Source organism: Triticum urartu, chromosome 4 (assembly GCF_003073215.2).
Source record: "Triticum urartu cultivar G1812 chromosome 4, Tu2.1, whole genome shotgun sequence".
Lineage (NCBI taxonomy): Eukaryota > Viridiplantae > Streptophyta > Magnoliopsida > Poales > Poaceae > Triticum > Triticum urartu.
The window spans coordinates 470,542,702-470,567,479 of record NC_053025.1 but is presented as its reverse complement, the minus strand read 5'-3'; the positions used below and the strand labels follow the sequence as shown (position 1 = coordinate 470,567,479).

At 45.0% G+C, this 24,778-nt stretch overlaps 3 protein-coding genes and 1 non-coding gene across 4 annotated transcripts; 3 read left to right on the top strand and 1 right to left on the bottom strand.

Annotated features, from left to right (window-relative positions):
* Nucleotides 1–10,802: 10,802 nt before the first annotated feature.
* On the top strand, nucleotides 10,803–17,598 carry LOC125552105. Its single transcript, XM_048715583.1, has 5 exons — nucleotides 10,803–11,199; nucleotides 12,907–12,962; nucleotides 14,026–15,999; nucleotides 16,353–16,617; nucleotides 16,700–17,598. The coding sequence occupies exons 1-5, from the start codon at nucleotides 11,097–11,099 to the stop codon at nucleotides 17,335–17,337; spliced, it is 3,036 nt and encodes a 1,011-aa protein (XP_048571540.1). The 5' UTR covers nucleotides 10,803–11,096; the 3' UTR covers nucleotides 17,338–17,598.
* A 308-nt stretch (nucleotides 17,599–17,906) lies between these two features.
* On the top strand, nucleotides 17,907–18,988 carry LOC125552104 (dirigent protein 25-like). The gene has a single exon (XM_048715582.1). It carries the CDS (start codon nucleotides 17,945–17,947, stop codon nucleotides 18,791–18,793), a length of 849 nt encoding a protein of 282 aa, XP_048571539.1. The 5' UTR covers nucleotides 17,907–17,944; the 3' UTR covers nucleotides 18,794–18,988.
* Nucleotides 18,989–19,189: 201 nt separating this feature from the next.
* On the bottom strand, nucleotides 19,190–22,153 carry LOC125552103 (UDP-glucuronic acid decarboxylase 1-like). Its single transcript, XM_048715581.1, has 7 exons — nucleotides 21,447–22,153; nucleotides 21,087–21,234; nucleotides 20,870–20,949; nucleotides 20,100–20,183; nucleotides 19,938–20,012; nucleotides 19,719–19,811; nucleotides 19,190–19,604 (listed from the first exon to the last, which is right to left on the bottom strand). Exons 1-7 carry the CDS (start codon nucleotides 22,014–22,016, stop codon nucleotides 19,413–19,415), a joined length of 1,242 nt encoding a protein of 413 aa, XP_048571538.1. The 5' UTR covers nucleotides 22,017–22,153; the 3' UTR covers nucleotides 19,190–19,412.
* Nucleotides 22,154–22,257: 104 nt separating this feature from the next.
* Nucleotides 22,258–22,331, top strand: TRNAR-UCG. The gene has a single exon. It is a non-coding gene; the product is annotated as a tRNA-Arg (tRNA).
* The last annotated feature ends 2,447 nt before the right edge of the window (nucleotides 22,332–24,778 follow it).

The following is a 24,778-nucleotide window of genomic DNA, read 5'->3' as shown; positions in this document are numbered from 1 at the left end:
TATTTGTGGCACTGTCGTTTAGGTCATATCGGTGTAAAGCGCATGAAGAAACTCCATACTGATGGGCTTTTGGAATCACTTGATTATGAATCAGTTGATGCTTGCGAACCATGCCTCATGGTCAAGATGACTAAGACTCCATTTTTCAGAACAATGGAGCGAGCAACAGATTTGTTGGAAATCATACATACTGATGTATGTGGTCCGATGAATATTGAGGCTCGCGACAGGTATCATTATTTTCTAACCTTCACGGATGATTTAAGCAGATATGAGTATATCTACTTGATGAAACATAAGTCTGAAAAGTTCAAAGTATTTCAGAGTGAAGTGGAAAATCATCGTGACAAGAAAATAAAGTTTCTACGATCTGATCGCAGAGACGAATATTTGAGTTACGAGTTTGGTCTTCAATTAAAACAATGTGGAATAGTTTCACAAACTCATGCCACCTGGAACACCGCAACATAATGGTGTGTCCGAACGTCATAACCATACTTTATTGGATATAGTACAATCTATGATGTTTCTTACCGATTTACTAATATCGTTTTGGGATCATGCATTAGAGACAGCTGCATTCACGAAAAAAAGGGGCACCATCTAAATCCTTTGAGACGACACTGTATGAACTGTGGTTTAGCAAGAAACCAAAGTTGTCGTTTCTTAAAGTTTGGGGTTGCAATGCTTATAAGAAAAAGTTTCATCCTGATAAGCTCAAACCCAAATCGGAGAAATGTGTCTTCATAGGATACCCAAAGAAGACAGTTGGGTACACCTTCTATCACAGATCCGAAGGCAAGAAATTCGTTGCTAAGAATGGATCCTTTCTAGAGAAGGAGTTTCTCTCGAAAAAAGTGAGTGGGAGGAAAGTAGAACTTGATGAGGTAACTGTACCTGCTCCCTTATTGGAAAGTAGTTCATCACAGAAAACGGTTTCTGTGACACCTACACCAATTAGTGAGGAAGTTAATGATGATGATCATGAAACTTCAGATCAAGTTATTACTGAACCTCGTAGATCAACCAGAGTAAGATCCGCACCAGAGTGGTACGGTAATCCAGATCTGGAAATCATGCTACTAGATCATGATGAACCTACAAACTATGAAGAAGCGATGGTGAGCCCAGATTCCGCAAAATGGCTTGAAGCCATGAAATCTGAGATGGGATCCATGTATGAAAACAAAGTATGGACTTTGGTTGACTTGCCCGATGATCGGCAAGCAATTGAAAATAAATGGATCTTCAAGAGGAAGACGGGCGCTGGTAGTAGTGTTACTATCTACAAAGCTAGAATTGTCGCAAAAAGGTTTTCGACAAGTTCAAGATGTTGACTACGATGAGAGTTTCTCACTCGTATCTATGCTTAAGTCTGTCCGAATCATGTTAGCAATTGCCGCATTTTATGAAATCTAGCAAATGGATAAACAAAGCTGCGTTCCTTAATGGATTTCTTAAAGAAGAGTTGTATATGATTCAACCAGAAGGTTTTGTCAAACCTAAAAATGTTAACAAAATATGCAATCTCCAGCGATCCATCTGTGGACTGGTGCAAGCATCTCGGAGTTGGAATATGCGCTTTGATGAGATGATCAAAGTATATAGTTTTATACAGACTTGTGGTGAAGCCTGTATTTACAAGAAAGTGAGTGGGAGCACTACAGCATTTCTGACAAGTATATGTGAATGACATATTAATGATTGGAAATAATGTAGAATTATTCTGCAAAGAATAAAGGAGTGTTTGAAAAAAGTTTTTCAAAGAAAGACCTCGGCGAAGTTGCTTACATATTAAGCATCAAGATCTATAGAGATAGATCAAGACGCTTGATAAGTTTTTTCAATGAGTACATACCTTGACAATATTTTGAAGTAGTTCAAAATGGAACAATCAAAGAAAAGAGTTCTTGGCTGTGTTACAAGGTGTGAAATTGAGTAAGACTCAAAGCCCGACCACGGCAGAAGATAGAAAGAGAATGAAAGTCATTCCCTATGCCTCAGCCATAGGTTCTATAAAGTATGTCATGCTGTGTACCAGATCTATTGTATACCCTACACTGTGTTAAGCAAGGGAGTACAATAGTGATCTAGGAGTAGATCACTGGGCAGCGGTCAAAATTATCCTTAGTGGAATAAGGATATGTTTCTCGATTATGGAGGTGACAAAAGGTTCGTCGTAAAAGGGTTACGTCGATACAAGTTTTGGCACTGATCCGGATGACTCTTAGTCTCAATCTGGATGCATATTGAAAGTGGGAGCAATTAGCTAGAGTAGCTCCGTGCAGAGCAATGTTGACATAGAAATTTGCAAAATACATACGGATCTGAATATGGCAGACCCGTTGACTAAACTTCTCTCACAGGCAAAACATGATCACACCTTAGTACTCTTTGGGTGTTAATCACATAGCGATGTGAACTAGATTATTGACTCTAGTAAACCCTTTTGAGTGTTGGTCACATAATGATGTGAATTATTGGTGTTAAATCACATGGCAATGTGAACTAGATTATTGACTCTAGTGCAAGTGGGAGACTGAAGGAAATATGCCCTAGAGGCAATAATAAAGTTATTATTTATTTCCTTATTTCATGATAAATGTTTATTATTCATGCTAGAATTGTATTAACCGGAAACATAATACATGTGTGAATACATAGACAAACAGAGTGTCACTAGTATGCCTCTACTTGACTAGCTCGTTAATCAAAGATGGTTATGTTTCCTAACCATAGACAAAGAGTTGTTATTTGATTAACGGGATCACATCATTAGGAGAATGATGTGATTGACTTGACCCATTCCGTTAGCTTAGCACTCGATCGTTTAGTATGTTGCTATTGCTTTCTTCATGACTTATACATGTTCCTATGAATATGAGATTATGCAACTCCCATTTACTGGAGGAACACTTTGTGTGCTACCAAACGTCACAACATAACTGGGTGATTATAAAGGAGCTCTACAGGTGTCTCCAAAGGTACATGTTGGGTTGGCGTATTTCGAGATTAGGATTTGTCACTCTGATTGTCGGAGAGGTATCTCTGGGCCTTCTCAGTAATGCACATCACATAAAGCCTTGCAAGCATTGCAACTAATGAGTTACTTGCGAGATGATGTATTACAGAACGAGTATAGAGACTTGCCGGTAACGAGATTGAACTAAGTATTGAGATACCGACGATCGAATCTCGGGCAAGTAACATACCGATGACAAAGGGAACAACGTATGTAGTTATGCGGTCTGACCAATAAAGATCTTCGTAGAATATGTAGGAGCCAATATGAGCATCCAGGTTCCGCTATTGGTTATTGATCGGAGATGTGTCTTGGTCATGTCTACATTGTTCTCGAACCCGTAGGGTCCGCACGCTTAAGGTTTCGATGACAGTTATATTATGAGTTTATGAGTTCTGATGTACCGAAGGAGTTCGGAGTCCCGGATGAGATCGGGGACATGACGAGGAGTCTCGAAATGGTCGAGATGTAAAGATCGATATATTGGACGACTATATTCGGACATCGGAAAGGTTCCGAGTGGTTCAGGTATTTTTCGGAGTACCGGGGAGTTACGGGAATACGGGAGAAGAAGTATATGGGCCTTATTGGGCTTTAGGGGAGAGGGAGAGGCAGGCCGCGCGCCCCCCCAAGGCCTAGTCCGAATTGGACTAGGGGGAGGGGCTGCGCCCCCTCCTTCCTTCTCTTCCCTCTTCCCCTTCCTTGTCTCCTACTCCTACTACATGGAAGGACTCCTAGTTGGACTAGGAAAGGGGGAATCCTACTCCCGGTGGGAGTAGGACTCCCCTAGGGCGCGCCATAGAGAGGGCCGGCCCTCCCCTCCTCCACTCCTTTATATACGGGGGCAGGGGGCACCCCATAGACACACAAGTTGATCCACGTGATCGTTTTCTTAGCCGTGTGCGGTGCCCCCTTCCACCATAATCCTCGATAATATTGTAGCGGTGCTTAGGCGAAGCCCTGCGACGGTAGAACATCAAGATCGTCACCACGCCGTCGTGCTGACGGAACTTTGCCCCGACACTTTGCTGGATCGAAGTCCGGGGATCGTCATCGAGCTGAACGTGTGCTAAACTCGGAGGTGCCGTAGTTTCGGTGCTTGATCGGTTGGGCCGTGAAGACGTACGACTACATCAACCGCGTTGTGCTAACGCTTCCGCTGTCGGTCTACAAGGGTACGTAGATCACACTTGTTGGGGAACATTGTATTTCAAAAAAATTCCTAGGCACACGCAAGATCATGGTGATGCATAGCAACGAGAGGGGGAGAGTGTGATCTACGTACCCTTGTAGATCGACAACGGAAGCGTTAACTTGGTTGATGTAGTCGTACGTCTTCACGGCCCGACCGATCAAGCACCGAAACTACAGGCATCTCCGAGTTCTAGCACACGTTCAGCTCGATGATGATCCCCAGACTCCGATCCAGCAAAGTGTCGGGGAAGAGTTCCGTCAGCACGACGTCATGGTGACGATCTTGATGTACTACTGTCGCAGGGCTTCGCCTAAGCACTGCTACAATATTATCGAGGACTATGGTGGAAGGGGGCACCGCACACGGCTATGAGTATGATCACGTGGATCAATTTGTGTCTCTAGGGGGTGCCCCTGCCTCCGTATATAAAAGCTCAAAGGGGGGGCGGCCGGCCAAGAGGAGGCGCGCCAGGAGGAGTCCTACTCCCTCCGGGAGTAGGACTTCCCGCCCCCTTTCCTAGTTGGAATAGGATTCGCGGAGGAGAGAGAGGAGGAAGGGGGGCCGGCCCCCTCTCCTTGTCCTATTCGGACCAAGGGAGGGGAGGGGCGTGTGGCCCATCTCTGGCTACCTCTCCTCTCTTCCACTAAGGCCCATTAAGGCCCATATATCTCCCGGGGTTCCGGTAACCTCCCGGTACTCCGGTAAAATCCCGATTTCACCCGGAACACTTCCGATATCCAAACATAGGCTTCCAATATATCAATCTTTATGTCCTCGACCATTTCGAGACTCCTCGTCATGTCCGTGATCTCATTCGGGACTTCAAACAACATTCGGTAACCAAATCAGATAACTCATATAATACAAAATCGTCATCGAACGTTAAGCGTGCGGACCCTATGGGTTCGAGAATGTAGACATGACCGAGACACCTCTCTGGTTAATAACCAATAGTGGAACCTGGATGCTCATGTTGGCTCCTAAATACTCTACGAAGATCTTTATTGGTCGAACCGTTATGACAACATACGTCATTCCCTTTGTCCATCAGTATGTTACTTGCCTGAGATTCAATCGTCGGTATCTTCATACCTAGTTCAATCTCGTTAACGACAAGTCTCTTTACTCGTTCCATAATACATCATCCTACAACTAACTCATTAGTCACTTTGCTTGCAAGGCTTCTTATGATGTGCATTACCGAGAGGGCCTAGAGATACCTCTCTGATACTCGGAGTGACAAATCCTAACCTCGATTTATGCCAACCCAACAAACACCTTCGGAGATACCTGTAGAGCATCTTTATAATCACCCAGTTACTTTGTGACATTTGATAGAACACAAGGCATTCCTCTGGTGTCCGGAAGTTGCATAATCTCATAGTCAAAGGAATATGTATATGACATGAAGAAAGCAATAGCAATAAAACTGAACGATCAATATGCTAAGCTAACAAACGGGTCTTGTCCATCACATCATTCTCCTAATGATGTGATCCCGTTCATCAAATGACAACACATATCTATGGTTAGGAAACTTAACCATCTTTGATTAACGAGCTAGTCTAGTAGAGGCTTACTAGGGACACAGTGTTTTGTCTATGTATCCACACATGTATCAAGTTTTCGGTTAATACAATTCTAGCATGAATAATATACATTTATCATGATATAAGGAAATATAAAATAACAACTTTATTATTGCCTCTAGGGCATATTTCCTTCAGTCTTCCACTTGCACTAGAGTCAATAATCTAGATTACATTGTAATGATTCTAACACCCATGGAGTCTTGGTGCTGATCATGTTTTGCTCGTGGAAGAGGCTTAGTCAACGGGTCTGCAACATTCAGATCCGTATGTATTTTGCAAATCTCTATGTCTCCCTCCTTGATTTGATCACAGATGGAGTTGAAGCGTCTCTTGATGTGTTTTGTTCTTTTGTGAAATCTGGATTCCTTCGCTAAGGCAATTGCTCCAGTATTGTCACAAAAGTTTTTCATTGGACCAGATGCACTAGGTATTACACCAAGATCGGATATGAACTCCTTCATCCATACTCCTTCATTTGCTGTTTCCGCAGCAGCTATGTACTCCGCTTCGCACGAGATCCCGCCACGACGCTTTGCTTGGAACTGCACCAACTTACATCTCCACCATTCAATATAAATATGTATCCGGTTTGTGACTTAGAGTCATTCGGATCAGTGTCAAAGCTAGCATCGACGTAAGCATTTATGACGAGCTCTTTGTCACCTCCATAAACAAGAAACATATCCTTAGTCCTTTTCAGGTACTTCAGGATGTTCTTGACCGCTGTCCAGTGATCCACTCCTGAGTTACTTTGGTACCTCTCTGCTAAACTTATAGCAAGGCACACATCAGGTCTGGTACACAGCATAGCATACATGATAGAACCTATGGCTGAGGCATAGGGAATAACTTTCATTTTCTCTCTATCTTCTGCAGTGTTCGGGCATTGAGTCTGACTCAATTTCATACCTTGTAACATAGGCAAGAACCCTTTCTTTGACTGATCCATTTTGAACTTCTTCAAAACTTTATCAAGGTATGTGCTTTGTGAAAGTCCAATTAAACGTCTTGATCTATCTCTATAGATCTCGATGCCCAATATATAAGCAGCTTCACCGAGGTCTTTCATTGAAAAACTTTTATTCAAGTATCCTTTTATGCTATCCAGAAATTCTATATCATTTCCAATCAATAATATGTCATCCACATATAATATTAGAAACGCTACAGAGCTCCCACTCACTTTCTTGTAAATACAAGCTTCTCCAAAAGTATGTATAAAACCATATGCTTTGATCACCTCATCAAAGCATATATTCCAACTCCGAGATGCTTGCATGAGTCCATAGATGGATCGATGGAGCTTGCACACTTTGTTAGCACCTTTAGGATTGACAAAACATTCTGGTTGCATCATATACAACTCTTCTTTAAGAAATCCATTAAGTAATGCAGTTTTGACATCCATTTGCCAAATTTCATAATTATAAAATGCAACAATTGCTAATATGATTCGGACAGACTTAAGCATCGCTACAGGTGAGAAAGTCTCACCGTAGCCAACTCCTTGAACTTGTCAAAAACCTTTTGCAACAAGTCGATCTTTGTAGACAGTAACATTACCATCAGCGTCAGTCTTCTTCTTGAAGATCCATTTATTCTATATGGCTCGCCGATCATCGGGCAAGTCCACCAAAGTCCACACTTTGTTCGTATACATGGATCCTATCTCAGATTTCATGGCTTCAAGCCATTTATCGGAATTTGGGCTCATCATAGCTTCTTCTTAATTCGTAGGTTCATCATGGTCTAGTAACATGACTTTCAGAACATGATTACCGTACCACTCTGGTGTGGATCGTGCTCTGGTTGACCTACGAGGTTCAGTAGTAACTTGATCTGAAGTTTTATGATCATTATCATTAGCTTCCTCTCTAGTTGGTGTAGGCATCACGGGAATGGTTTTCTGTGATGAGCTAATTTCCAATTCGAGAGAAGGTACAATTAGCTTATCAAGTTCTACTTTTCTCCCACTCACTTCTTTCGAGAGAAACTCCTTCTCTAGAAAGGATCTATTCTTAGCAACAAAGATCTTGCCTTCGGATCTGTGGTAGAAGGTGTACCCAACAGTTTTTTTCGGGTATCATATGAAGACACACTTCTCCGATTTGGGTTCGAGCTTATCGGGCTGAAGCTTTTCCACATAAACATCGCAACCCCAAACTTTAAGAAACAACAGCTTAGGTTTCTTGCCAAACCACAGTTTATACAGTGTCGTCTCAACGGATTTAGACAGTGCCCTATTTAAAGTGAATGCAGCTGTCTCTAATGCATAACCCCAAAATGATAGTGGTAAATCGGTATATTTCCTTCACGGAGATGTCGGAGTCCTATGTGTCGGCGGTTCGGACTCCCGTAGAGCCTCCCCCTATCTGCTTTCAATTTGCGGGAAAACGGACATCCGGACCGCTCTGCGAATCAATCGGGTACCGCGTTGGATGACAAAAATGGCTCTGAACGGATGCTTTACTCAGACATAAAAAACTTATCCTTTCGCCTGGTAGTCTTTCATGTTTTTCATCCACATTTGTCATTTATACCATAAAGAGAATGATGATGTATCATGTTATAAATCTACTGGAAGATTTTACATTAGGGGTATACTATTATGTAGGCAATGACTTCCCAACAAATTGAAGTACTTTAACAACATTATTATAAGAAAGCTGGAAAGAAGTGTGAGGATCGTATGAAGTAACGGTGAAACCCTATATGTGATATTAAATATTTAGTGAAATAAAGCAAATCGTTCTTATGTCATTTCTCAAGCGGCATTTGGGCAGCAATTCAAAGCTGAATAATATAACATCGTATAACTATCTATCATCATCAACCACTAATAATTTTAACAAATTCATTTATTGCGCAACTATGATTACGAATGTGCATGCACTTATTGGCCCTTGGGAGGTCGTCCACCCTGTAGTGAGTGACCTTGATGCAACCTCGGCTGGCCACAAGTTTGCTTGCATCGACTGTGTGCGCATCACCGCCACGAATACTTAGAAAATTTGGAATGTCGAGGTTTTCCCTAAAGACCTGCTACTGCAAACACCTATCACCCCTAATATTGACATCGATGTTCTCCTCAGGCACATATGTTCTCACACTACTTTTGTAAGACGATTCTCAAGGTCTTGGTGTAATTTTTTTGGCTTTGTCTAGGGTTACATTACATGAGCTCGCATTTTTCGTCTGCCAATGCTGTTAGCATATACCCCCTATAATATGATACTATTGTAGCGCTTTGTTAAGGTGGGCTTTTTCGCCAGACCTCAAAAAAAGAGATATGAATGCATATAAAGCCTTCTAATTTTCTAGAATGAAGTTCATCACATCCAGGTATCCAATGAAAATATGTAAATAGCAACAAACTTACATATCTATATACAATAAGATGATGGTGGAGAGGCGAGTAACCGAAGGTCAATTGCCGTCGAAGATGCAACCATTCCGGTGTTTCCAGAGCCACCCGGTGGTGATGATGATGAGGGAGGCCAACCCTCTACGAGCGGGAGTTGGTGCGCGATCACATAACGTAATGCACCAGGATTGGAAATCCATGCCGCCAATGGGTAGGTTGGCCGTGGAGCGAACCCATCCCAGGATCTCAAGCCAAATTTCTTGCGAGAAATAGTAGAGCACCAACAAATGCTGCATCGTTCCTTCTTCCTGATCGCATAAGGCGCACATGGGCTCGTGGGGGAGGCCGTGACGGGCTAGGCGATCAGCCGTCCAACATTGGTCTTGCATCGTTAGCCACCTGAAGAACTTGATCCATAGTGACACCCAAGGCGAGCCTTTGGGCTAGGGCCGGCGCCACCGGGATCAAGAGCATCATCCCGGAGAGTTAGAAAGCTAGAAGAAGCACGGGGATCGTATGGAGTAACGGTGAAACCCTATATGTGATATTAAATATTTAGTGAATTAAAGAAAATCTTTATTATGTCATTTCTCAAGCGGCATTTTGGCAGCAATTGAAAGCCGAGTAATACAACATCGTATAACTATCTATCATCATCAACCACTAATAATCTTAACAAATTCGTTTATTGGGCAACTATGATTATGAATGTGCATGCACTTATTGGCTCTTGGGAGGCCGTTCTCCCTCGCAGTGAGTGACCTTGATGCAACCTCGGCCGGCCATAGGTTTGCTTGCATCGACTGTGTGTGCGCCACCGCCACAAATACTTGAAGAAGTTGGAATGTTGAGGTTTTCCCTAAAGACCTGTTGTTGCGAATGCCTGTCACCCCTAATATCATTGTCGATGTTCTCGTTCGGCACATGTGTTCTGACACTCCTTTTGCAAGACGGTCCTCGAGGTCTTGGTGCATTTTTTTGGCTTTGTCTAGGGTTACATCGCATGACTTCGGCCTTGTCACTGTTTTTCAAATTTTAGACCAACATCTCCTTTGGGCTAGGGCGGGCGCCACCGGGATCAAGAACATCATCCTGGAGAGTTGACTAAAGTTAGTTGGGGATGAGAAATCCATTTGTTTGCTCCGCACTCTCTATCATGCCTTAACATGCACATCGTTAGCGAGTGTATGCAATCTTATGCTGTAAAACTCTCCTTTCTACTCCTTTCGTTCGAATTTTTTTGTCCCAAGGCAGTTTCTCAAATGGATGTATCTAGCACTAACTTGGTGCTAGATACATCCATTTGAGGGACAAGATTTTCCGGACGAAGGAAGTATCAATGAAAAGATACGCAACCTTTGCGTAGTCACGAAAAAAATACGATAAGAAGGGTTCAACCGACACAACCGAAGATACGCAAATATCGCGTAAAGGGGAAGATATACGATAATTAATACGGGCAAATATCGTGTATAAAGGGGAGGATATACGATAATTAATACGGGCCAAATATCTCAAAAGGGTGAAAATATGCAGAAATTAATTCCCGGAGATAGATAGAGATAGAACTGCCGTGACCAGAGAGAGAGAGAGAGAGAGAGGAGGCGTGTGAGAGCTGTAGCAGAAACTGAAACCGCAAGATACAAACAACAGCCAGTGGAACAGGTCGTGTGGTTAGACTCCAGCTAGCGAGCAGCGGCGGCACAGAGCAAAAACAAAAACAGGGAAGCCCGTTGCGTTTCCCCCCACACCTCGCCCTCCCTCCCTCCCTCCCACGCGCACGAGCACGCAGATCGATTCGCCGGCGTGGCTCACGCCGGCGCTCCGTGCCTCCGCGCCCCTAGCCGCGGTGGATGAGCGGCTGCCCCGTCGCCGCCGCCGCCGCCGCACCGTCCGAGTCCGGGCTCCAGGGCCGCTCCGGCCATGGCGAGCGTCGGCCGCAGCAGATCGAGGCGCAGGGGAGAGGTCGGCGGGCCGTTCGAGTGGGACGCGGCCCCTTCGGGGGACTACTCCGCCGATCACCATGGTCCGTGCTTGCCTGGTCCAGCCTCGTTCCGTACTAGTAGTAGTTTCTTGTAATCGTTCCTTCTTTTTTTTTCTGGGTGCGTAATTCTTTGGCCTTTTCTTTTCGTTTGGAGGCCATACGGTAGAGATCCCGTACTTGATTTTGTTCAGGGCGTCCCTTGTTTGATCCTTGACGGTGAAGGTTTTTGAGGGGGTTTTGGTTCTCTCTCGTGTGTTATCGCGTCGAGAGAGAGATTGGGGATTGCTTTACTTCTTTCGTGCTTCCGTCCGCACCTTCGGGCTTGCTTGCACATTTAGCATCCTCCATTTCCTTTAGGTTTTGCTTATATTTCGGAATTAAATTCCCTGTTTTTACCCACTTTTTTCTTGTTTTATTTAAAAGGATTTCGCGGATTAATCATTACTGAAAATGACGTTTCTTTGGCTGCGCTCGCTGTCTAATCAGAAGAATTTATAATTAAGAGTAGGTTCCCATTAGTGTATGCTCGTAGAGAGATATACCTTAAAGCAATCAGTAAAATATTGTGCACTTTTCTTTTTTACATACATCCCTGTTGTTTTAAGCAAACGGACGGGGACATAATAACTTTCTCATGTACTTTAGGTCTTAGTCAAGCCTTTATTGGGAGAGAGAAGATTCTTGTTTCGAATTTCAAATGGCTGTAGCGGACAGATCTTTCCTTGCTTCCTTTCTTCCTTGTTCTTTAATTTGAAGTTACACTGATGTTCCGTGGGAGTTCTAGGACAAAAGCTACCCCCTAAACTAGACGTGTGATAAATGCAGTTTCCCCCGTCCTTCACTGTTTTGGGATGAACTGTAGTAGACTGCGTGGGTCCTAAAGATCCTACACCCTAGCCTAGAGGCATGTAGAGGAAATGTGACAATTCCCACCAGATCACGCAAAGAAACCTCATTTGCCCGTAATTTGCTGGATATTTATTGTAAGCAAAAGCATTAAATTATGGTCTTTTGTGTCCCCATGTCAGCTGGACGGACGCCGTGCAGGTTCATGGCCAAGTGGCCTTCTTATTCTAACCACTGGCCTTCTTATTCTAATCACCAAGAGAATCTTTGTTTGAATTTGTCTGAGCCTGTAGAAGAGCCGTAACTTATTCTGTGTTGGTTACCTGATGCTGAATGAATTGACCGTTTGTTCTAAAAGAAGTAGTAGTAAGGTTGGTACAAATTCAATCTGCCACTCTTGAATCAAAGTAAATATTGTGTGCTCCATACGATGAAACACTAATTTTTACTCCCTCCGTCCAATAATTTTTACTCCCATCACACATAGACATTTTTACTCAGGGTTCAACACTTACTATGATGATGTTTCTACACAAGCAGGTTCTTCTGATTTTTTATTTTCTTATATTTTTAAAAATTAAACTGCATGAAGCTATTCGAAGAAATGACATCATGGTGAAGCTCTTTGTACTTTTCTTTTAAGAGCTGTTGTTCTACCAGATATTTGCTTGTAATTTTGTGCTAGGTATATTTCCATCCTACTATGCCATCGTTTCCCGGATCTAGTAAAACAGTGAACTGGAGCTGAAGACTCCTCTCTATGTGGCCTTTGTTTTTCCCTTTCCCCACAGAAAATTTAGTTTGACATGAAGTTTCTTCTTCTTGCCATGATATCATATTGCTTCTTCTGCCAATTTTCGTTGCTATACAAATTATTTACTGTCTCTTTTCTCTTTAAACCAGGGGCTGGGTCATCGAGGAAACAAGCAAGTAACTCTGGGATACTCTCCCACACTCTGGTGAGTGACCCGTGTTTAGCTAAAGAGCTATATCATATGATACGTATGTTCGCAATTTAACCTAGAAAGCTTAAAACATGCACACTTTTCTCTTCTGTGATACTAAGGCCCTGTTTGGAGACCCGCCACTCCACCACTCCGCTCCCGGAGCTGGAGTGACTCCGAACAGGGCCTAACTATAACCCTCTGATATGAAACTGGAGAGCTTAAATTGGTTTACATGTGTTGCTCTAATATCAACAATTGATGTGCGCTCTGCAGTATCGAGTTTACTTCAAATGTGTGCATGTTATTCTGTTGGCCATAGCAGGATTATTCTGTTGTAGTAGTGACGGGCGCTATGGCTGCAAATGGACTCCTTATTTGCCGTAGCTTATAGCTAGCGATAGCTCTGCTATTCCATGTAGGTATACTTGTGACAAAATAGCATGGTAAGTTAGAAATTCAACTGTTCTAGAAAGCCAAGATACACGATTTATAACGTTTAACTATGAGAAATCCCTACCAAGAGACTTAATCTTTCTCCTTTTTAATACCCCAACATTCATATTTTTCAAGGATTAAGTACTTGATTTTGTGAAAATTACTAAACCTATCATTTTATGATCCTTTCAACCTGTATTAGTATTTTCTTTATCCAGAGCAAAATGCTTGTGCCTTGCAATGTAAGGGACTGATGGAGCAATCATTTAAACAACTGTTGCAATATAACAAAACATAACTTATAACCTCTACTTAATGGATGACAACTGTGATAATTTTCAAATGAATTAAGAGGTAATGCCAGTGAATGTGAACGGATCTCTACGAACTCAGATGTTTATAAGAGTAAAGATAAAGATAAATATGCTTACCTTATGTGACCTATCTTGGGTGCATATTTTGTTCCTTTTCTATTTTTACCATATGTGACTATCTTGGAATAGCTTGGAGATAGCTAGCCATAACTTTCTATCTGCAAAAGAAGTGGCTTAACTCCTTAGAAATCCACTAAAATTTTGTAGTTATCCTCTGCTATCAAACTTTTTTGCCCCAGTTATTTGATTGTTTAACTTTTTTTCAGTTTGATGAGGAAATCAGGAAAAGTAAACCAAGACAGTCCAGCTGTGTACCGATGAAAAAGCTAATAGATGAAGAGTTCTTGAAAGATGTCAATGCCAGGCATACTTCACCAGGTGCTGTAGGAAGACTAATGGGTCTTGATTCACTCCCTACCTCGTCTGGGACCCATAGCCAGCACAGAAGTAGCAGAAGTCATGCACACAAGACGCCATCTTTTATTTCTCATGATAGATATGTTCCACAGAGGAGAAAGAATGATGAGATGCCAGAGGTCAAAGATGTTTTTGAGGTTATGGATGTGATGGGAGTAAAGGCACACCGAAGCCCAAGAGGTAGAAATGGAAATACAACTTCCAGATTTGATGCAGCTGAGAAGGCTAATCTAGATTTCATAAGGCACAAATTTATGGATGCAAAACGTCTTTCTACAGATGAATCCCTTCAGATGTCAGAAGAGTTGAATGAGACACTTGATGCATTGGTATCTAATAAGGATCTTCTTTTGGAATTTCTTGAAAAACGCGATCTGGGTTCTGCCTCCTCTAATGGAAACTGCATTACAATATTGAAGCCATCTAAAAGAAATCAATTTATTGATGCAGACAACATATGTTCACATGATAATGATACAGAAAGTTTTTTCCGCAAGCAAAATGAAGTGAAATACCCCACGAGGAAACCACATACTAAGTTATCCAGTCAATCCCCAAGAGAAGACTCTGGTTCATCGAGGCAGAAACTATCAAGGTCAAGTCAGGAAATCAGTGATAAACGAGCTTGTCCCACACGGATTGTTGTCCTGAAGCCATGCTTTGAGAAAGCTCAGGACCTTGAAGGATCCTTCGGCCTACCACATGAAATCCCTCATTCTGATTACAGAAGGCACACAGCATGCCAGTGTGCTGGCATGTGGAGTCCATATACTGATGAGTCCATGTGTCAAGTATCCCCTGGCGATCCTGAAACGTCAGGCCATATAAAAAAGGGATCTAGAGAAATTGCTAGAGAGGGTGCAAAACAAATGAGAGCTGCTAGGGGCCGTGTTCTCCAACCAGACACCAGCACAATTTTGTCAGATGAAAGCTCACAGTTTGTGTCATCTCTTGCTAAGGTCAAGAATTCGGAGAGAGTCCATAGGTCTTCTGAATTATGTGACGGTTGGGCTTCTCCCACCTTCAACACTTCGCCAGCATATTCAAATGACACATCAGTCATAAATGAAGCAAAGAAACAGCTCTCTAGCAGATGGAAGATAGCGCATCAATTTCAGCATCAAGAACCTGAGAATAATGGCTTCGGCGTGCTTGGAGACATGTTTGTTCTCTCTGACGAGGAAACATCAGAAGTTGCTACCCAAACAATGTCATACCAGAAATGTCCAAAGGGAGAACTGCAGCGAAACAGAGTGCCAGTCTCGTGTAGCAATCCTCTTGGCATCAGCAGCAAGGATGGTTGGAGAGGTGTAGCTCCAAGCAGTTCAGCAAGGTCTAAATATCTTCCATCATTCTCTAACCATGGAGTTCAAAAGTCGAGCAACAGAAAAAGAACGGGTAGGCAAAATGAGTTTTCTATGCTTAAAGATGTTCTCAAAATAGGACCCCATGATTCTGAGTACGCATGTCATAGTAGACAAAGAAAATCCCTGGTCGGAGGTTCACCTTTTCGTGGTGATGAAGATCAAGTGCTCCCAGATGATGAGGGAAGAACCATGATTGACCATGAGATACATGTGAGTTCTCAGGAAGCACCAGATGTTATTGACATGCCAGATTCATCTGAACAGACACTTGCACATGCCGTGAATTCTGGCCATGAATTAGATGGAGTGCGTCATCTGGATACCAGTTCTGCAGTTTTTCAACAGAATAAAGAACCACTTTCTCCTGCTAAACTGAATCAGCACATGCATCAACAGCCATCGACAGCATTTGATTTCTGCCTTCATGTTCCTAATTTTGACAATCTGCTGGCTCAGGTATATCGCATGTACCATCTAATTTTAGCTTATTATGCAGTTTTTTTCTTGTATCCTTAATAAATTCCTGTGGATATACATTAATTTATATGAAGGGGAGCCTTGGCGCAGTGGTAAAGCTGCTGCCTTGTGACCATGAGGTCACGGGTTCAAGTCCTGGAAACAGCCTCTTACAGAAATGTAGGGAAAGGCTGCGCCGGGCTGCCCTTTTTTTATACATTACTACATGTACATCCCATTTTTCTCCCCTCTTGTTTCCCTCAACCAGGTCTTTCAGCTCTTTGATAATTCTGGAAGCTCAATTGATTTATCGCTTGCCATGTTTACCAACTTCTGATTGTATTCTATTGCAGGCCGAGGGGATTGAAAATCATGTGGATGATGTTTACGCAGCTCTGTTTAATCCGCCAACAGAAACAGAATCTCCTGTGGGGATTGACCACCATCATGGTGTTGACAATGACAATCAAGCCTCGTGGATTCACCCGACAGGATCAGAATCTCCGGTGAGCTCCAACATTGATGAGCAGCCAAGTCCAGTGTCTGTTCTTGAATCTTCCTTGGATGCTGAAGAAGTTTACTCAGGAGATTTCGAGAAAATTAGTGCCGATCTTCAAGGCAAGTGGTCGAGTTTTTCTTTGCCTATTCACCTTCCCTTTAAATTCTCAGCTCTTGAGTTTGACTTTCTGTAATATTACAGGACTGCGAATGCAACTTCAGCTTCTCAAGACGGAGACCACAGACGATGCAGACGACACCGATCATCTTACAGCGAGCGACGACGAGGTTGCCTCGGCAGATGAGCCACTTGCTGAAATGGAGATACTACCCCCCCATGCTTTCGTGGATGAGGAAGAACGAGATTTCTCGTATGTGCTTGATATGCTCACCTTATTGGGCATTGATGACGCTTTCCAGGACGGGCTACTCGACGTGCGCTGCTTTTCGGAATATCCTGCTGGCCCTGATATATATGATATACTTGAGAACAAGTACAGCAGCCTCATTCTATGGCCGGCGTCGGAGAGGATGCTCCTGTTTGAGCTCACAAACACCGTGATTGCAGATCTGATAGCCTCTCTGGTGCATCATGGGTCAAAGGGGTTGCTGCGAAGGTTCTCATCCAGGTGGGATCAGGAGGGGTTTGTCGTTGATGTGTGGCAGAGGGTGTTCGAGATACGGCAAGAGATGGACGGTAACCAGGGCGACCCGCTGATGATGGACTTCGAGCGGCATGGCTCTGAGGATGGCGTCGATCTTGTCGGGAGGGAGATGGAGAGGATGTTGCTTAAGGATCTTGTGGTGGAAACCATTGCTGAGTTCCTGGGGACAGGATAATCTGGTGTAGCTTTTGTGGCTCCATGGTTTGCAGCGATTGCCATTTGAGCAGCTGAGATGCCGTAGGTTCGTTGTAGTGGATCATCATACAGACAGAGACAGGTGAAGGGATGTGGTTGTAACTATTAGTTGTAATAACTGTGGCCTAGGGTTCCCCTCCCAACTGGAGAAAAACCAGTGGATTTTGGGCGCGGAGATGGAGTATAAATGTGAATTTTTGGTATGAACTGGTTGATAATCATGCAGTTGCCTTGTTTGGTATGTTTTGAATGTGTGTTACATGAAATGATGCTTATGTTAGTCGTTGCTCTTCAGCGGCTTAGGATGTGGAAATTGCATAGAAGTCATCCCACTCCCCCCAACTATCCCTCGTTTGTCCGACAAGCTTTTAGACACCTTGGACGCAATCTTATGCAACTACGGCAATATCACAAGTGGTTCAGGTACGGAGCAACAACTCCACACCACCCGTGTGTCGCGGCCTGCACCTGCAACGTCGATCAGTGCGTTTGATTTGCACACCCAAAACCCTATATAAATCTGGCTAACATGCACGTAACGATGCACACCAGCAGCACTCCCCGGTCTCCTCCGCGCACGCGCCAAGATGGCCAAGGGGGCGCTCTACATCTACATGATGGTCGCGCTTGCACTGACGAGCTGCGCACTCGCGGGCCGCGTCCTCAACGACCATCCCGCGGCGCCTCCGGTAGAGACCGATCCATTGCCGGGGCCGACCGACCCGCCTGTCGACCCAGAGGTAGTGCCGGTCCCCGCGCCCACGGCGGCGTTGCCTTTGCCATCCAATGCCGCGGGCGCCGCTGGCGTAGCTCCGGCCGCTGGCGTTGGTGCAACGGCCAACGTAGGAGCCGGCGACAGCCCCCTGACGTTCTTCATGCATGACATCCTCGGCACCTCGTCGCAGACGTCGGCGCTCATGGTGACCGGGGTGGTGGCGAGCGCCGACGGCCTGGCCAGCGGCAACAACGTCGTCCCCTACGACAGCCTCGTCCAGAGCAACGGAAACGCCGTCAACGGCGGCTACAAGAACACCATCCCCTCCGTCAACGGTTCTGGCGGTGGCGACACGCCCCAGACCCAGAACCTCCTCCTCGGCATGACCACCGTCGTGGACGAGGAGCTCGCCGGGGGCCATGAGCTCGGCGCCGCGGCCGTCGGCAGGGCGCAGGGGTTCTACGTCGCGAGCTCGCAGGACGGCAGCAGCAAGACGGTCGTGCTGACGGCCATGTTCGGCGGCGAAGTGCACGGCGACACGCTCAGCTTCTTCGGGGTGCACCAGTTGGCGGCGCCGGAGTCCCGCATCGCCGTCATTGGCGGCACAGGGAAGTACGAGACCGCCAAGGGCTTCGCCGCCATCCGCACGCTGCACCCCGGCGACCAGCACGCCGCCGACGGCGTCGAGGGCCTCCTCCAGTTCGACATTCACCTCTCCTGAGCTGCTTCCCTAACTAGTGCTACCACATTCCAAGTGTTTGTCCTTCCAGGTTATATGATGCTCTGCCGTCGCGCTCAACATTTGTAATCTGAATTTCACGGCCTATGCATTTTACTACCATAATACTCCTATATGTAATGCGAACTAAGTGTATATTTATGCATATTTTATGAAGAAAACTAAGTATATTTGTGATGTCCTGGCCTCCTGGGTCACATGAAATGAAATCCTGAAAAACTTAACTGTTTGGATGAGCTTACAGAACATAAACCACACGAAAAGCAGAGTGTCATGAGCTCCTACAAACAGAAAACAAATGGGTGCCAGGATACTAGAATTTAAGCAAAAAAGAAATAATAAAAAACTCTCTATTCATGTACTTTGAAAGCCTAAGGAGTTGACAAGAACATGATCACATGATTCTGATTTCCGAGACAAAACTTATGTATCAATGAAACTAAAATCAGGTAACGCATGTCATGTCACTAAAGAGTTGCATGGAAGAAGAATCCTGGGTAAGCTATCTGTAATCTATACGCCTGCAGCCGAGCTTGCCAAGGCACTAAAGAACGCTCCGTGTGAAGTATAATACAGATCCGACTTCGGTAACTCCTGCCCCTCATTTCTCATCCAAGATGCGTTTCTGGAAGTCCGAAACCATGCGTGGCAGGCCTTGCTTCAGAGAGACTTTTGGCTCCCAATTGAGAAGAGATTTGGCCTTTGAGATGTCAGGTTTTCTCATGTGCGGATCATCGGCGGTGTTGGGTTTAAATTCAACACGCGCACTTGGGTCAATTGTCTCTTTCACTACCTGTGGAATATAGTGCGGAAACGTTATTCCTCATAGGCAAAAAATGTATAAAAATATCCACTTTATGTTTAAACAAGAAGTGGAGGTCAGTCAGTTTCGGTATCAAGGTCAGACCTGAGCAAGCTCCAACATGGTAAACTCCCCAGGGTTTCCCAAGTTGAAAGGTCCAATGTACTTATTTTCCATCAGAGTTATCAACCCATCAACCTACAAATTAACAGATGGTTAAAGTTTTTAAGATTCGAATGCATAAGGCATTGATGCAGTTTTGAACAACAAAACAGAAATTGCTGCTTCCACATTTAGACAAGGAAAAATGAACAAGTCAAGTACCAAATCCGAAACATATTGAAAGCTTCTTGTTTGCTTTCCATCACCATAAACCGTCATTGGCTGCTTTCGCAAAGTCTGGAAATGAGAGACAATGGATATTGGGTAATGCCAAATTTCTATGGTAGTCCTCCTTTTGAATAAGAGCTATGAATTAAGACAAACCTGTGCAACAAAGTTGCTAACAACCCGGCCATCATCTAAACACATACGAGGGCCGTACGTGTTGAATATGCGAGCAATTCTAACCTGAAGAAAGTTCCCTTGTCAAATTTGATATTTAAGATATGTAAGACAGTAATGGAACACAGATAAAGCAGATCATAAGCAGAATCTTGCCAAATGTACTGTCCCTCTTTGATTCACTCCGTCCAGTTAAAAATATGTAAGCAATACCTTGAATATTCATTTTAAAAACTCAAGAGAAGACCTTCTACTCAAACTAAGAGCAGTCAATTTTACGCTCATTACTGTATGTTTTTACTTCAAAACGGCTACATGTAATGAGTTCCCAACATCACAAAGGTACTTTTTTCTGGCAAAAAATATATTTTGAGACAAACACATGGCACAATCTCTCTTGCTCATGATTGCCCAAAATGTAGTACATATAAACATACACAGACAGCATGAAGCACATGGGTCCAATATTTGGCATTTGAGCCCTCTCAAGTTCACTTACTCAAAAAGGAAATTACTGAAACATCACCTATAAATACCATCTCAGATACATAATGATTTTTTTTGCGGGTAGATACATAATGATTTTTGCCTGGTTTAATTGCACATCTTACCAGATCGTAAAACAAGCTTTGAGCCACACTATTAATATATGCTGAGGGGCGCCGTGCAGTTAATTTTAGGCAACACATGACATTGCCAACAAGGAAGTCTATAGTTTGACTAAGACCACAATTCAGCAACTGCAGCTTTACCTCAACGCCAGCACCACGATGGTAATCCATGGTCAGAGTTTCTGCTGTTCTCTTTCCCTCGTCGTAACAACTCCTTACACCTACACATTGCCACAAAAATGGCACATATCAAAATGCAGTGGAGTGGGCAGACAGAAACGGGCAGTGGTTGAAATATAGTACTATTTGGCTTGTTGCGCATGAGAAATGTTATCTCCTCCAGATAAAATGAGCACACCTATGGGATTGACATGGCCCCAGTAACTCTCCTTCTGAGGATGCTCTAGAGGATCACCATACACCTCACTGGTACTGGTGAGCAAGAACCGGGCACCGACCCTCTTCGCCAGTCCCAGCATGTTCAACGTCCCCATCACATTTGTCTTGTGCATTATTAGTTAAGGAACCTATTAGGAACAGTATCGAAACAAAAACTACAGAAAACTCTAGGTTTTCTGGCAATGCAGGCACAACATTTCAATTTTCCTATGCCATTATTGACCTACTAGTATTTAAGCAATCCTTTCTATATACGCAACTGAATACATAAAAGCAAACAAACTCGAACATTTACAGTGGAAATGGAAAAAAAGGATATGATGGTCTTGATTGGGTTGAATTTGTAGTGGACGGGGGAGGCGGGGCAGGCGAGGTGGTAGATCTGGTCGACCTCGAGGAGGATGGGCTCGACGACATCGTGGCGGATGAGCTCGAAGCGAGGGTTGGCGAGGTGGTGCGCGACGTTTTCCTTGTGGCCCGTGAAGAAGTTGTCGACGACGATGACGCTGTCCCCGCGGGCGAGGAGCTTGTCCACGAGGTGGCTGCCGACGAAGCCGGCGCCGCCGGTGACGACCACCCGCAGGGGCTTTTTGCGGACGCCGACGGGGAGGCGGCGCGGCGACGCGTTGGCGGTGGAGAAGGAGAAGACGCGGGGGTTTCTGATGGCAGAAGTGGCGGTGGCGGCGTATGCGGCGGAGGAGAGGGAGATAGGGTGCGGGGCGAGGGCGGGGTAGAGGAGGAAGAAGGAGGAGGCGAGGAGGAAGCCGAGGAGGACGAAGAGGAGGCGGTGCTCGCGGAGGAGGTAGGAGGCGAGGGAGCGGGAGAGGGAGGCGCGGTGGTGCGGGCGGTGCTGCTTGCTGAGGCTGGGCTGGCGGTGGAGCTGCTTCATGGTCAGACGGCGGCGGCGGCGGATCCGCTCGCCGGCGGGCGCGGAGGGAGTAGGCGAGAGTGAGGGGGGCGGACTGAGGAGGCGGCACGTGTGATGCGGGCGTGGAAAGCTGCGGTGGCCTGCTCCCCGCAGATGCCGCACGTGCGTGGAAACGTTCTTTGCCCTTTCTCCTGTGCACATTAGCGACTCATTCATTAATATTCCATTACTAAAGCAGTATAGTGTGGAACATATCATTCAAGACCGCATAGCGCAGTGGATTAGCGCGTCTGACTTCGGATCAGAAGGTCGTGGGTTCGACTCCCACTGTGGTCGATATTTTTTGAAATGGGATTTCTATTCTTGTGGTTACTTATTTTCGCCCTGTCACTTTAACAATTTTTTTTCTATCCTCTCATGGTCCCAGCCTCATAAATACCCGAATACGGGGGCAAAGCTTAACAATTTTTTTTCTATCCTCTCATGGTCCCAGCCTCATAAATACCCGAATACGGGGGCAAAGCATATTTATCGTTACTTTGATGACGTCTTAACGAGTGGGACCACCTCAAAAATGCTCCATCAACCTCGCATCTCAGCCCATGGACACGGGATTTCTATTTCCGTGGTTACTTAATTCTACTTGGTTTTTTTTTCTATCCTCTCATGGTCCCAGCCCCATAAATACCCGAATACGGGGGCAAAGCATATTTATCGTTACTTTGATGACGTCTTAACGAGTGGGACCACCTCAAAATTGCTCCATCAACCTCGCATCCCAGCCCATGGACACGGGATTTCTATTTCCGTGGTTACTTAATTCTACTTAGTTTTACCCCGTCACTTCTATTCATGTGGTTCTTTTATCCTCTCATGTCCACTTTAACAATTTGATTTCTATCCTTCTGGTCCCAGCCTCATAAATACCCTGTCACCTTAACAATTTTTTTTTCTATCCTCTCATGGTCCCAGCCTCATAAATACCCGAATACGGGGGCAAAGCATATTTATCGTTACTTTGATGACGTCTTAACGAGTGGGACCACCTCAAAAATGCTCCATCAACCTCGCATCCCAGCCCATGGACACGGGATTTCTATTTCCGTGGTTACTTAATTCTACTTAGTTTTACCCCGTCACTCTAACGTTTTCATTTTTTTCTTTTATCCTCTCATAGTCCCAGCCTCGCAAATGCCCGAATGCGGAGTCAAAGCATATTTATCATTACTTTGATGACGTCTTGACGAGTGGGACCACCTCAAAAGTGCTCCATCGACGTCGCATCCCAGCCCATGGACACGGTTGATATTTTTTGAAATGGGATTTCTATTTTTGTGGTTACTTACTTTCGCCCTGTCACCTTAACAATTTTTTTTCTATCCTCTCATGGTCCCAGCCTCACAAATGCCCGAATACGGGGGCAAAGCATATTTATCGTTACTTTGATGACGTCTTGACGAGTGGGACCACCTCAAAAGTGCTCCATCAACATCGCATCCCAGCCCATGGACACGGGATTTCTATTTCTGTGGTTACTTAATTCTACTTAGTTTTACCCCGTCACTCTAACGTTCTCATTTTTTTCTTCTATCCTCTCATAGTCCCAGCCTCGCAAATGCCCGAATGCGGAGTTAAAGCATATTTATCATTACTTTGATGACGTCTTGACGAGTGGGACCACCTCAAAAGTGCTCCATCGACGTCGCATCCCAGTCCATGGACACGGGATTTCTATTTCCGTGGTTACTTAATTCTACTTAGTTTTACCCCGTCACTCTAACGTTCTCATTTTTTTCTATCCTCTCATAGTCCCAACCTCGCAAATGCCCGAATGCGGAGTCAAAGCATATTTATCGTTACTTGGATGACGTCTTGACGAGTGGGACCACCTCAAAAGTGCTCCATCTGTTGGGGAACGTTGCAGAAAACAAAAAATTTCCTATGGTTTCACCAAGATCCATCTATGAGTTCATCTAGCAACGAGTGATCGGATGCATCTACATACCTTTGTAGATCGCGAGCGGAAGCGTTCAAAGAACGGGGATGAGGTAGTCGAACACGACGTGATCCAAATCACCGGAGATCCTAGCACCGAACGGACGGCACCTCCGCGTTCAACACACGTACGGAACAACCACGTCTCCTCCTTCTTGATCCAGCAAGGGGAGAGGAGAGGTTGAGGGAGATGGCACCACCAGCAGCACGACGGCGTGGTGTTGATGGAGCTGCAGTACTCCGGCAGGGCTTCGCCAAGCGCTATGGAGGAGGTGTTGGAGAGGGAGAAGGAGGCAACCAAAGGCGTGGATGAAAAGCCCTCCCTCCCCCACTATATATAGGAGGGCCAGGGGGGGCGCCGGCCCTAGGAGATCTAATCTCCTAGGGGGGTGCGGCCAAGGGGGGTTTCCCTCCCCCCCAAGGCACCTAGGAGGTGCCTTCCCCTCCTAGGACTCTTCCTCCCTTGAAACCCTAGGCGCATGGGCCTCTTGGGGCTGGTGCCCTTGGCCCATGTAGGGCAAGGCGCACCCCCTACAGCCCATGTGGCCCCCCGGGACAGGTGGCCCCACCCGGTGGACCCCCGGGACCCTTCCGGTGGTCCCGGTACAATACCGAGAACCCCGAAACTTGTCCCGATGCCCGAAACAGGACTTCCCATATATAAATCTTTACCTCCGGACCATTCTGGAACTCCTCGTCACGTCCGGGATCTCATCCGGGACTCCGAACAACATTCGGGTTACTGCATATACATATCCCTACAACCCTAGCGTCACCGAACCTTAAGT

Coding starts and splice junctions, on each gene's coding strand:
- LOC125552105 (XM_048715583.1), top strand. CDS start 11,097: ATGGCGAGCGTCGGCCGCAGCAGATCGAGGCGCAGGGGAGAGGTCGGC. Junction 12,963..14,025: donor GGATACTCTCCCACACTCTG/GTGAGTGACCCG, acceptor ACTTTTTTTCAG/TTTGATGAGGAAATCAGGAA. Junction 16,618..16,699: donor AATTAGTGCCGATCTTCAAG/GCAAGTGGTCGA, acceptor GTAATATTACAG/GACTGCGAATGCAACTTCAG.
- LOC125552104 (XM_048715582.1), top strand. CDS start 17,945: ATGGCCAAGGGGGCGCTCTACATCTACATGATGGTCGCGCTTGCACTG.
- LOC125552103 (XM_048715581.1), bottom strand. CDS start 22,016: ATGAAGCAGCTCCACCGCCAGCCCAGCCTCAGCAAGCAGCACCGCCCG. Junction 20,184..20,869: donor ATCGTGGTGCTGGCGTTGAG/GTAAAGCTGCAG, acceptor AACTTTCTTCAG/GTTAGAATTGCTCGCATATT. Junction 19,605..19,718: donor CCATGTTGGAGCTTGCTCAG/GTCTGACCTTGA, acceptor TATATTCCACAG/GTAGTGAAAGAGACAATTGA.